Source organism: Malania oleifera, chromosome 9 (assembly GCF_029873635.1).
Source record: "Malania oleifera isolate guangnan ecotype guangnan chromosome 9, ASM2987363v1, whole genome shotgun sequence".
Lineage (NCBI taxonomy): Eukaryota > Viridiplantae > Streptophyta > Magnoliopsida > Santalales > Ximeniaceae > Malania > Malania oleifera.
In genome coordinates this window covers 38,793,877-38,808,068 of record NC_080425.1, presented here as the reverse complement: position 1 = coordinate 38,808,068, position 14,192 = coordinate 38,793,877, and the positions used below count along the sequence as shown (strand labels likewise).

The window sequence follows — 14,192 nt, the reverse complement described above, 5'->3', positions numbered from 1 at the left end:
CCATGGAGTTTTTTCCCGATTTATCCTTTTTAAAAAAATATATATATTAAATAATACCTTTTTTGGGAAAATAATTCCCGAAATGACTCTGACGTAATATCGCTACTTCAAGTAGCGAGATTTGCCATGTGTCATTCCGAGAATTATTTCCCAAAAAAGATATTATTTAATATATTTTTTAAAAAAATGATAAATTGGGAAATAAATTCTTCTACGTAATAAATTACCCCAACAATCAGTCATGGGCAAAAATGATTGGATCTATTTTTAAAATTTAATAAATATCTACTATACAATATAATTTTTCTCCACGAGAATCATAGAATTAATTTTAATTGATATTTATCAAAATTATAGAAATATATATACCGCGTTACATTTTTGTTTACATATATTATAAGTAAGTTGTTATTTTTCAGTTGCAAATAAATTTATATCATATGTACATGTTCATAATATTATTGAAATTTTTTATACAACATGCAATTTTTATAAATATTATATTATTCATATGAATATATCAATAGTTGTCAATTATACTGAACAAATAATATAAGATAATGTGCTAAATTGTGATATTATTGTTAAAACTAATCATTGAACTACATATAGATGACAATTAATCTTAGTAAAAACACATAAAAAAGTTACACCAAAATATTATTTATATTATATGTTTTAATGGTAATGTTTAATGAAATAGTGAATTCCAAATATGGTTTTCCTACGCACATTTTTTTATTAATAATAAGGTTGTATTTATATTCAGTTTCATATTAAAATAATATATTCTTTTAATTTTGTATTGTTATAATTGATCTTAATATTTGAATTATCTTATAATCATTATCTATTATCAAAGTTTAAAACTCAAATTCATTCATTATGTTTCGACTTATATTTGACATTTTTTTTATTGTATCATCTCACAAACTATGGACAGTTTTTACGAGTATATAAATCAATCCGCGAGTTCTTTTTTTTATTTTCTCTCTCCCACTCTTGTTTTTTTCTTCCGGATAATGTGATGGTCGAAGGCTGACACTTGATGACTATGGTGGAAACCCAGAAGCTGGTGGCATGCATGTCATGCTCATGCACGCCGATGCTCTTCCGAGGACGACGACCTCAACCCCATTCCTGACCTCCACACACAGGCTTCGTGGTTTACATGGCATATTGTGCGTGAGGCTATATGTAAACAAAAATGTAACACGGTATATATATTTCTATAATTTTGATAAATATCAATTAAAATTTATTCTATGATTCTCGTGGAGAAAAATTATATTGTATAGTATATATTTATTAAATTTATTTCCCGATTTATCATTTTTTTTTTTAAATATATTAAATAATATTTTTTTTTGGGAAAATAATTCCCGGAATGACACGTGCCAAATCTCGCTACCATAAAAGAATTTATTTCCCGATTTATTACACAGAAGAATTTATTACGCACAAGAATTTATTTCCTAATTTATCATTTTTTTAAAAATATATTAAATAATAACTCTTTTGGGAAATAATTCCCGGAATGACACGTGGCAAATCTTTATTCAAGTAGTGAGATTACGTCAGAGTCATTCCGGGAATTATTTTCCCAAAAAAAGTATTATTTAATATTTTTTTTTTAAAAAAAAGGATAAACCGGGAAAAAACTCAATGTCCATGTCACTAGTTTTAAGAGGTTTTGGTATGCATATCCTACTAGCCCAAATTTTAGTCTCATTTATTAAGGGCTAGAACAATATGTGTCACCTGCTTGCGGACTGTCTTCCAAGACAGGTCTTCTTCAATGGAACTCAATTGTGCATTCCCCACACTTATGTTTGAGATTTTTTGGTGGGGACTACATGCTCACAGCTTCACTAGTGATAAACCGTTGCTCTTGTAGTGAACAAGGAAGCATGTTGCTAGGATCGTGTCTCAAAGTTAACTTGTTAGACTACTAAAGTTTTAAAATGAAATAATAATAATAATAATAATTTCTATGCTCCTTTGTCGGCGCCACATCAACCCTAGAGAGGAGTGAGTATGGATTTCGTTCTCCGATTAACTTGTACTATTAGGGACCACCATTCAATTATGGAATCTGTTAATGGCTTTCCAAAGATATCACTTGGTTCCTTGCAATCAAACAGGGATGCCTTGTGTAAAAGTCTCAACCAACTCTAGAGAAGTAATTTCCACTTTGGCCAATTGGGCCCTCATGGTTTTGCCTCATAAAAGATGATAGTCACGATAGCCTAAATCATCTTTATATGGCCTAGATCTCACTAGCACAGGCTTGATGTAGGATCGTGATATCTTTCACACGACTAAGCTAGTTTTTGTGAAGTTGTTTGCATTCATGGCCGACCTTGTCCAAGTTGAACGCTTCATGCCATGTGAACAGCCATGCAGCACAAATCCACAACAATGGAATATAAATAAAGTGGAAGCAACAAACAAACATGAAAGCAAACACAAGTGACATGCAAAACTATAAAGCCACGTAATTCATTTATAACACCTCCATAGGCAAGTAGGCTAAACATGTTTACAATAGGTAGTGAATTTTACAATTATTGATGAACACTCACCCTTCCCAACAGAGATTTCTACGCTATTCTAACTCTAGCTAGGAAACATTAATGTGACCGAGGGGAGTCATACTCCCCTTTTACACTAAGGCATTATCCTACTCAGAATAAAACCTAAGCTAGCATTTACGTAATGGTTACCCATCGCATGTGTTTGACAAAAGGTCACGGTCAAGTATAATGCCTTGAACAAGCTTGTCTTATGACAACTACTCACATCCATTGTGACTAATAGGGATGCAAGTTCATTAGTTTTTTTTAAAAGATGTTTTAGCTATTGTTTGACACACATCTTGTGTTTTTTTTTTCCAATCCTTGAACACTAAAATTGTCAATTGCACCCTTGGCAACATGCTTCGCTGTCTTTGTTGGTTAGCGTCAGGGCAATTATGACTACCTAATTCCCTTACTAGAGTTTGCATATAATAGTTTGTTAGTTGCTGTGTACTGGTATGAACCTAGCTCAATTTATGAAGGGATATGCCCAGAAGCCTATTGACCTTATTCTCCCATACATTGATGCATACCCTTAAGTCTACTTAGGATTTTGTCCAGCATGTTTGTCATGTAAGTGCAACTGTCCAGTGCAAACTTGCACAAATTAATGTAGATTACAAACTGGTAACCAATGCATCATAAAGGTATTGCATTTAATGGAGGGAGAGGGGAAACCTTTGTGGATGGTCTGAGCCTAAGCACTACATTCGCCATTCATTCAAAAAATTACATGCAGCATTGGTTACCCATTGTATCCTTCACAAGTTGGGCCCAAATGCTTGTTTGGCATGCTTCTAATATGCATTTTAGCCTGATTTTCAATGTCAAGGATTTGTTACCGTATAGCAGCACATTCAAGCCTCCCACTTTGTCAGCAAGTTCTTTAAGTCAAGCTTCTGAGTTCTATTGTGACAGTTCCTATTCTGTCCGCGCCCAAGCCAATTTCTAACAGACTGCCAATATGATTGATGTGGAGAGCGTCCTCTCTCCTGCTAGCATTCTCACCAATTCCTTGTTTAATAATAGGATGGGATGGATATCGCTGGCTTCCTGAGGAGTTTTGACATATGGATTCCGCATTATTGGTCCAATACCTTGATCCTCGCTTTTCTTTCAGCTGGAATGTAGAAGATCTAATGTAAGTGTCGAGCTGACTTATCAGTTTTTAATTTTTTTTTAGATTAATTTAAGTGTTTTGGTCATTTTACATATTTGGGCTTTTTTTAGTAATACCATTATAAGGGACTACAAATGGATGCACCTACTTGTTCGTTAGATAATTTTGATGAATATTAAACTCTCATATCCATTTTCTCTCCTCTCTCTTACTTTTCCCTTCTCTCTTCTTTTCTCTTCATTTGAACAAATCGTGGAATTTTCTAAAAACATTTCATATATCTAACTTTTTATAGTAAAAGAAAACGATTTGAGGAAGAAGAATGAAGAGACTACAACCTTATATAGAGGACAAGAGATCCTCAAAAAGAAATAGAAAAATAAAAAAATAAAAAAACAACTAAAACAAAAGAGGAAAAAGAGTGTCCTAATTCACACAACAATGCAAGTTTGCTAGTTCCCGTCCTTTCTCCACTTTTATTGAGCCTCCATCTAGACAAACTTCATTTCCTCCAGGACCAGACAGCCATAATCGCATCTTATCCAATAGTTGTTCGGCCTCTACATCCTTCCTGTTAATCTCCTCCACATGAATAGACAAAATCCCATCCATACATCACTGCTCATTACCCAGTCCATCTTTCTCAAACCAAATTTTCCATCGGAGACCCCAAGTACATCAGAAGATCACATACCCATATTGTTCACAAAAGTCATCCAATCAAACTCACTGGCAGCATCACTCGCATCATCTTACACATATCCCTATTGCTTTTTCTCCTTTCCCTTTATCAACTTTTCATCCATATCCCCCTTTGGACATTAACAACCACCTGATCTACTTGAGAAGAATAGGCCTTACTGCCCCTAGCCTTCTCACAACTCTATTCCCTTTATCACTACAGTCCCCCCTCGGGTGAAAAACCCTATTGACTCATTTAGGTTTACACATCTTAAATAGATTCAATGTTTCAACATTAATAAAGAAATATTATTAGAATGATCATAATTAATATAGCTTCTAAGTGACATTGTAAAGATCAGTAGTAACTCAAAACAATTTGAGCTCAAGAAAAGACAAATCACTTACTGGACGACCAAATTTGGATAGCTCAGCAACTTTAGCTCTGTGCTGACCTGGATATCCTGAATACAAAATCAATAAATAAGAAAGAACTGTAAAAAAACAAATTTCCTTCAGATTTAAAAAAAGAATTAAGGATGTAATTTTTTTTCTTTTAAATTTGTGAGCAGTTGCATTGACTTATAATCACTGACTATGAACAGAAAATTGGGAAGAATATCAGGGGAATTCAATTATTTTTGTTTTGGGTGGGGGGGGGGGGGTGTGAAGCACACACGAGGCATGTGTACACAAACTGACACAGAGATGAACTCCAAAAAGGTATTAAGCTGATTTTCGCTCCCATTTCCACACACTAATGTATTTTTCAAGCAGACACAGAAGCTGTGAAGTCACTGACCAATGACCAAGAGGCTGCAGGACATTAATAAGGATAGTATACAAATTACAGAATAGACCGTTTTTTTTTGGGGGCGGGGGGGGGGGGGGGGGGTGGTGTTAGGAGATTCACCACTAAGCAAGAATCCTATGGAAAAAGAACCGAAGGTAAGAAGAAGCAAAGAAGGATAAAAGAAAGGCAAGGGGATGCAGCAGAAAGATGGAAGATCAGAGAAGAATAGAAAGGGAAGAAAGAAACAGAAGGAAGAAAAAAGGGAGGAGAAAGGAAGACCAGAGATGATAAACCCAAGCTGTCACACATTCTTTCTTTACAGTTTCATTTCTTAAGAATGAACACCCAGAACCAAGACAATATGGCAGGACAGGTTGGGGTTTTCTCACTCTACAGACTCCTGACGCCGATCTGATTTCAATATCATTTATCATTAGATGAACCCAATCCACAGTCGTGCACCAGAGTTCACCCAACAAAACCCTTGCCCTAGTCCACTTCTACTTTGGCTTTGAGGCTTCAGTGATACACATGCCAAAAGAAAATCTAGACTATGAAAAAACATGAATTTTTTCTATAGATTATTTACTAGCAAGAATAACTAAACCATCCAAAATATGAAATGAAAAGACAAAAAAATAAAGAGGTTATTTACCAGCAAAAATAATAAAACCATCAGCAGATACCCTTGCCAGTTCAGGAAGAGTTTTGTTGAGATATTTTGGAGACAAGTAATCCAATGCATCTGAGACAATGATGAGAGAAAACGATTTTGCCCGATAGGGAAGAGGAAATTTTATATCAGCCACACGTACTATGCCTTTGCGCACAAGGCTCTTGCAATTGCTATCAGCATCGTCTATTTCATATGGTTCCACACCCCATGGCTCAGTATCCTCTTCTTTCAATAATTTTGACACCACGGAACAAGTATCTGGGCCTACATGCAATACTTTATGCATGCTGTCACCATACACTTTCTTTAAAATGGGCAATGCTCTTTGAACTTCTAATGTACATGAAATACTACCTGCATAAACATATAGAGATATTCATTCCAGGGAAATGTTGCTTTCATCTCATTGCATACTCAACAAGACGATGCCAAAATCAAAAAATTGGCATCCTAGAACAAGCATCCAAAGGAGAAACTTAGTGCTTAATATTTGGAGATTTACACTATAAGATTAAGAATGCTGCCCTTTTCTGCTGACTCTTAAAGTCAATTCAAACAAACAAATAAACAATATGTGTTCCAAAAATCTTCTGCCCTCGTCACTAGGTACTCAATAAGATTATGTATACTCTACTATACTGGTCCTGAACAGAAATACAGAAACACCCAAGCTATTTTTTCTAAGGAAAAGGGACAGAGGAAACAGTAATTTTAGATAGATAGAAATTTGTTCACCCGCCCACAAACCCAATGACATATCCTCCCATCTCCCCCAACCCACAAAAAACAAATAAAAAAAAATGTACATGTCTTTGTACACCAAAGGCAAAGAAAAATCTAAAAATAAAAATACAGCCTCAAAGAATCAGAGTACCTACAAACTGCAGGAAGGCTTTAGGGAGCATATACTCATCCATCCAAACATTTTGTCCTGATCCATCCCTTATGATTCTCAACCAAAGACTCCACCACTTCAAAAGCTGTAAATTCCTCTCCCAAAAAATCATCCAAAAACTCTCAGTAAGCATATAAACCACTTCATGCAAAAAATTCTCCTGATGCATACCTCTTAGGGGGTATTTAGTTTGCAGCATCTTTCAACATTTCCCAGAAATGTGATGCCCATGGCATCTCATCCCCACATTTGTTTTGGCACTAGAATCCTACATGGCGGGCATCTAATATTCCTAGGAATGAAAAGATTCTCATAAAAGATGGGTGTCCCATTCCCATCCTCCCCCATGGGTAAGTTGCAAGGGAATCCTACTTTTGGGACATAATTGCCTTCACTATTTAGCCGGTTAGACATCAATGCCCCTATAATATAGTATTATTACACACTATTATTATATTTAAAATAATAAAAAATTAATAAAATGAAAGTAATATTACTATTGCGTTATAGTTAATATTTAGAGACCAAATTGCCATCATTTATTTAGGTTAATTGGACTATATAAGTGTTGAACTTTTTAAATTTATGATTGTCGAAAATTTTAGTACATGGATTTAATTAAGTACATACTCTTAGCAGGTTTTTATGTCAAAAATATAAATATTCTTCATATATTTTTCGAAAGAATAAATTTCATTGATAGATTAAGAATTTACATAAAGGAGAATATGACATCTCCCTATAGGAAATCTGGGAGAAACCGGAAAAGAAAGAAAAAAGAAGCAAGAAAAAACCACATCTCCCATAATCAAGCTTTCAGATTGCACTAACGTCACTGAACATCCAAAAAGCTCACTCCTTTGAAATGCTCTTAACAAATACACCAAAACAATGCCATATAGTGAATTTTTTTTCCCAAATCAGAATACCATTCAACTTCTTCCTCAAAAAGATATATTCATTCCGTTCCAAACATAATCCCCACAACACTGCAAAATAAATAAATAATTAATTAAATTAAATTAAAGACCACTTTTCCATAAGGCAGCCCCATCCTTTCTCCCTCCAAAACCCATAAATAAAATAGCCAAAAAATGCTCCACCAATTCGGGACAAACCCAACTTTCACCCAAAATACTAAATAACTTGTTCCACGCTCTCCAAGCAAAATCACAATGCAGAAAGAGATGAGATATTATTTCCAAATTATTATAACAAAGAGCATAAAAATTTGGAGAAAACGCCTTCCATGGTCTCCTAATCTGCAACAAGTTAATGGTGTTAGTTCAATTAAGCATGACCAAGCAGATAAAAGCCTTGCTTTTGGGGGGACTTTCTCCTTCCAAAAAAATAGAAGAAAGAGAAAAAGAAGAATTAGAATAAGTCAAGAAATCCTAGAATGATTTACATGAATCCACCCTTGAAAGATCCAAGGACCAAGAACAAGAATCCATTCCCAAAGAAATATGACAATTATTCAACAAAATCAACATACACTCCCTCTATCATTAAAAGATCTCCTTAAATGAAAATCCTGAGAAGCCAAAGGACTACCCAAAACAACAGCAAAATAAGAAATAATGCTATTCTGCCCTAGCTCAAATGGAAGAGACGAGGAAAGAGGTGGATAAAACAGCATTCCCCAACCAAAAATCTTCCCAAAAGCAAATCCGAGAACCCTTTACCACCACAAATTTAGCATGGGGAATGAATAAGGGGTAAATTTGAGAGAGAGACCTCACAAGCTCTTCAAAGAAAAACCTAAAGTTCATATCCTGCCCATTCTAATTCAACCCAAACTTGCTTCCAATGACTCTATGCCAAAGGAAATATTCCTCAAGCGGAAAACACCAAAGCCATTTAGCTAAGAGAGCAGTGTTTTTAGACAACAACTTTCCAAGACCCAACCCAGCCTCCACTTTGACCTGCACACCATGTTACAACTTGCCAAGTGATCCCTATGACCCCCAACTCCAGACTACAAGAAATCTCTCATAATTTTCTCAATCTTACTGGCAGTCCCCACAACAATCTTAAAAATTGACAAGTAATATAACCAAATACTAGTGATTCACCTGAATAAGAGTGATTCTATCCCCAAGAAAGAAAAGTGTCCCCTTCTAAGCATCTAAACACTCACTTGGCACATTAACAGCAGCTACACCACTCTTCCCCATGTTAATCTTAAGCCCAAACCTACACACTCTCAAAAACATAGAAAATACCGAAAACACTCATAAAAGGACTATAGTTATCTAAAATGAAAATGGTGTCAATCAGCAAACTAAAGGTGTGAGACCATCACTCCCTATCTCCCCACAGCCAGCCTTTTACCACACCCCTATCCACTGTCCTTCACACACACACACACATATAAAGAAAAATTTATATTAGCCGGGCATCAAGGGGATGCCATCTCGAGGTACAAAACATCAACCACTCGGTAGGGTGTCACCAACATCAAATATTACATTAAGATCATTAACAATTTTCCCACCAAGCCAGCTGGAAACAACAGCAATCCACTGCTCTTTGCAGATCTGAAGTGGAGTAATTGTACTTTTTAAGGCTCTCCTATTTCTTTTTTTCCAAGCACACCAAAAGATGGCGTGAGGGATGAGATTCACAGCCTTTGACTCATTCTGCATCAGCCATACAAAGAAAATATCTATTTGTGACTGTAAGCCCCTTTCTGCAGATTGTCAAGGGTTAAAATATTTCCATGTTTCAACTCCAAACACAAAAGGCAACCTATGAAGGGGCTGCTGTCCTCCAAACATGAATCCAATGGATTTGTTGCAATTTGTTCCCATCGAGGAGAGCTTCTTGTAGAAAGATTTAATAGTGAAAACACCATTTTTGTCTAAAGCCCATTTTGGTTCGATGGGGATGTTTTGGTAATGGAAATTATTGAGATTTTTGTAAAAGTCAAAGAGTGCATGAAGTTCTCAATCTGCCACATTTGTAGTAAAAGGAATATTCCAGAAAATTCCCGGATCAGTGATTAGACTGATAAGGGCATTGTTGTCAGAAACCAAGCTGTAGATGGAAGGAAAGGCAGCTCTAATATTATTGTTCGCAAACCACACATCATGCCAAAAGTAAACTTTGACCCATTTCCCACTTGAAATCTCACAAATTGGAAAAGATCATCCCATCCTTTCCTGATGAATTTCCAAACTCCCACTCCATATGGTCCCCTCCTTTGTGTCTTAACCAAACATTATGCTTCAGCCCATATTTAGAAACAATAAGATCCCACAAGTGGTCCTTCTCCTTCATGAACCTCCATAACCACTTCCCAAGGAGGGCTTTATTAAAAGGGTCTCTCAAGCCACCCCACGGTATAGGAACGAAGAGATCTGAAATTGATACCATCCAATATAGGTCTCCAAATCTCAGTTTCAGTGTAAAGGTCTTCATAAAAATCACAAATACCTTTTTAAAAATCCTCTTCCCTGGTTAAGGTGATTCCCCCAATTTCAATGTTTGATAAGGTGTTACATCTGCGATAAGCGTTTGCTGTCCAATGAAGAATTTTGTATTACGGTCCTCCTCCTTAAGCCATAAAGCTCTTCTGCCTCCAACATATTTCTTTACTATTAATAATATTGTTCAATTCCTTCTTAAGTAGAGCTCTTTTGGCCCTCTGTTCATCATCAAGACCCCAGATTATCTCCTGCTCCTCAAGTTCTTTGATGCCATTAAGGATAGTAGTGTTCTTCGCTTGGACATTTCCAAAGGTGTTTCTATCCCATATCTTTAGCTTTTCTTTTAATCCTTTCAATTTTGAGGCAAGCACAAAACTAGCCTTCTCCATGACATGAATAGAGGATCATCTCTATTCATCAAGTTTTCACTAACTCATCAAAACCATCATGCTTTAACCACATATTCTTGAAGTGAAAGGGGGTCGGCCCCCATTTAACTCCCCCGGTGTCAAGGGTGATAGGGAAGTGATCTAAGATGGGCCTAGGAAGTAGACTCTAAATCATGTGGGGAAAGCGAAGTTCCAAGTCTACTAAAATTAGACACCTATCGATACTTGAAAAGGAAGGCAGCTCCTTGGAGTTAGACCGAGTGAAATTGCCGCCAATAAGGAGGAGATCAATGAGGGTGTTCACGTCGATAAAGTCAAGAAATTCTCTGAAGCAATTGGTCTCATGGCTGCCGCCACTTCTTTCATGCAAATAAACAATCATGTTGAAATCACCTCCAATGATCCAAGGAGCATCCCATCTACACCTAATCTCAAAGTGATCATTCCAAAAAGGAGATCTGGAGGGTCCTTCACCTAGCCCGTAAACCCCTATGAAAATCCACCGAAAGACATCATTCATGTTTTGAACAAACAAGAGAATGAGAAGGAACTAACAGAGCGGTCCAACAATTCCACAACACTAGGCTTCTACAAGACAAGAAAACCCCCTAAGTTGCCTACTGCTCCAAGAGATATCCAATCACATGCGTCTTGGCCCCAAAGGTCTTCGATCAAGAGCAACTCCACGAACTTCGCCTTAGTTTTTTTGTAAGCACACTACATCGCCCCTTCAGTCCTTAAGGAATGACTTAATTACACTCCTCTTGGATTTGTTGTTAAGACCCCTCACATTCCAGGAAATGATCTTCCTTAACATGACTTAACACAAGGGCTCTAGGAGCATGCCTCTGACATTTCTGAGCATCCATCTATTTTTCCATAATTCAGCGTGCATTCAAAGCATTTTAATTCCCTATTGGTATCCAACTTTCTGATACTTCTCAATGGTTTCTTTGAGATTACTTCCCATCTCCTCTCCTCTTTCTTTCAATATCCTCAAACAATTGCAAGGCTCAATCTTCAAATCCTTCAAAAGACACACCTATGGTTTTGCTTACCAATTTTAACTACCGAAGAACCCAAATAGATACCTGATTCTTGAAATGAGTGTTGTTTGAGTCAAGTCATCCAATGTATCAAAATTGGGCCTATCAATCAAATCCTCAAAGTAGAAATTGGCACACAAAGTGTCATAGCTAGCGCTAGGGGCTGGAACAAGGGCTAATCTTTCAGCATCAATTTAGGGGGTTCCTGTAACAAAACGGACTCCTCTTGAATTGCAGCTATTCTTATTTCTTTTTCTTTCTTTTTCAATATAAAAAAGAAAACAAAAATATCGGTAAGAGGAGATCTTGAAGGGGGACAACCTTCCCAAAGTATACTATCTGTAAGCAGCTTCAAAAGGACCGTCATGAAGCTTAAAATGGAGAGAAAGGCCTCGGTTGGGGCATTGAGTTGTCAAGTGAGATTGCTGGGCCGAAAAAATACCCGTATTGCAGCTCCAACACATAAGTTAAGGCCGACTCTGACATCCTCAAACAAGTCAAAAAGCTTTGGGTCTACCTTTATCCTACTTAGGGAAATCAAATAAACCGTCTGTAGGACTGCCCTTCTTCCCCACAACGCTTGCAAAAGAGCACATGAGACCACTCGTCTTCCCCACCCCCTATGAGTTGGGTGTCAACCACCACTCAACAATAGAATCAAAGGCTATCCACAATGAGGGAAAGGGCATAAAGGAGCTGATCGGTTGAGGAATGCATTCATTTCCACTAGGGAGGCTGTAGGCTTCTTCTCCAACTGCTGAACAAATAAAGATGTTATACCCTTCTTGGCGGGAGGAAAAAGTCGGTGGCCCAACTCAGCTGCCAAGGAGGACATCCTCATCCAGCCCTTGGATTCATACCTCTCCAAAAATGCAAGGGTTCTCCAACCACCATTGTTGGTCTTCATAAGGGCAAGGTAGTTCCCAAATTTGTTCAAGTTCAAATACAAAGTAAGAGTTTAGTCCTTGTTCCTTGTTCAACGAAACCATGAAGTTGCCTGGGCAGCTTTTTTCAATGCCCAGAAATCCTCCTAAGATTGAAGGAACCATCTGAACTCCCCATCTCCAAGTAGATGGAAATCCTTCTTCCCTTATGGTATTCAATGATTCTAAGGGCGTCAGAACTTCCCCCTTCAATGATCAAGTCAAAGAACATTTTTTAAACACCACAATACGCTTCGCATCCATTGACATCTTGTCAAAGGCAGTCACCAATTAGTGGAGGAGTGGAGGGTCCATGAGAGATGAAAACTCGAGCCAATCCTTCAAGAGAATGGATTTTTCCTTACAGCAAACAAACAGAGGGCAGCTTCAAACTAAAGGAAGTATGCGAACACCAAAAAACAGAGAGAAAAGTCGAGGAAAATGTCGGAGAAGACAGCCCAGAATGTGACAAACAACGCCAAAGGTAGGGAAGGAGAAGAGGGCTGAGGAAGAGAGAAGAAGAAGAATGGTCGAGCAGGAGAAAGGAGAGGGGATGCGAACTAGGGCTTAAGGCAAGAAAACAAGGAGAGGACAGCTTGAGCGGGAGAAAAGGAGAGGTCAAGTGGAATCTCCTGCATAGGTCAAATCACAAGAAAGGTACCTCCATTGACGTTGACAAAGGGAAGCAATGATGGAAAGCAGCAAGGTTAGTCAGCGAAGGGAGGCGTCGTCAAACAGCATCATGAATTTTCTCCTAGTTAGTAACCCAGGAAGCTTTGTAATGCACATTAGTGCTGATAATTCTCAATTTTTCTCTTTTTTTTTGTATTATGTTCATAATTTCAGATTACTAATGGGAGCATCTTTTGATTCCAACCAACTTAATCAATAAATGTTGGTTAGGAAAATGTGTTTCAATGATACAAAATTATTTTACTAGATAAGGCTTCTCATACATTGCTTATACTCATGTCAAGGTATAACATCATCTTCTTGAAATGCAATCCCGTGTACATTGCCAGGAATTTTACAACATGAACGAAACAAAAATACTCCCACAACACAAGCATCCCATTCCCAGCAATGAGATTGCCAGGAACATCATTCCATGGGAATATTGCTTAAGGCGAGAACCAAACACCCCTTAAAGTTTCTCAGATGAAGATTCAACCCCCTTTGGAAGTTCTATAATTCCTCTCCCACCAAACTATCGGCATAATAGCATGAAAAACTATATTCCGAAGGAGATTCCTGCCCAGGATCTTTCCACCACAAGCTCTGTCTTTGAAGTCGTCTACAACTAGAATAAGATACTAGAAGACCTCCTAGAGGAAGAAAGAGACTCAGGGCAAAGACAGGCAATCTCAGTTTAATTAATTTGTCACAATAAGTCAATACAAGCTCAGCCAAGTATTATGTTGTTTATCCTTTGCTCCATCAATTCTTGGGCATGTATAACAACAGTACAGGCATATTATCCCCCCTCCACTCATTTATAGGCTTGAGAAAAAAGAGAACATTTATATGAGAGAGATGGAGAGAGAATGCCACTAATTATGCCACTAGTTTCATGTGGTCACATTACGGTTCCATAGAACCCACACATACATTATGTATGTTATTCATAATAGTAAACCAACAGTATTAAGTCAGCAATCA

At 37.2% G+C, this 14,192-nt stretch overlaps 1 protein-coding gene across 1 annotated transcript in view; it reads right to left on the bottom strand.

The window, feature by feature from the left end:
* Positions 1–14,192, bottom strand: part of LOC131164041 (probable pectin methylesterase CGR2) — a 56,673-nt gene that overhangs the window by 19,855 nt on the left and 22,626 nt on the right. Inside the window, exons 5-6 of the mRNA XM_058120960.1 lie at positions 5,829–6,203; positions 4,789–4,844 (exon numbers count right to left, since the gene is read on the bottom strand). Of these exons, the coding sequence (XP_057976943.1) occupies positions 4,789–4,844; positions 5,829–6,203 (431 nt within the window). The remainder of the gene's footprint in view (positions 1–4,788; positions 4,845–5,828; positions 6,204–14,192) is intronic.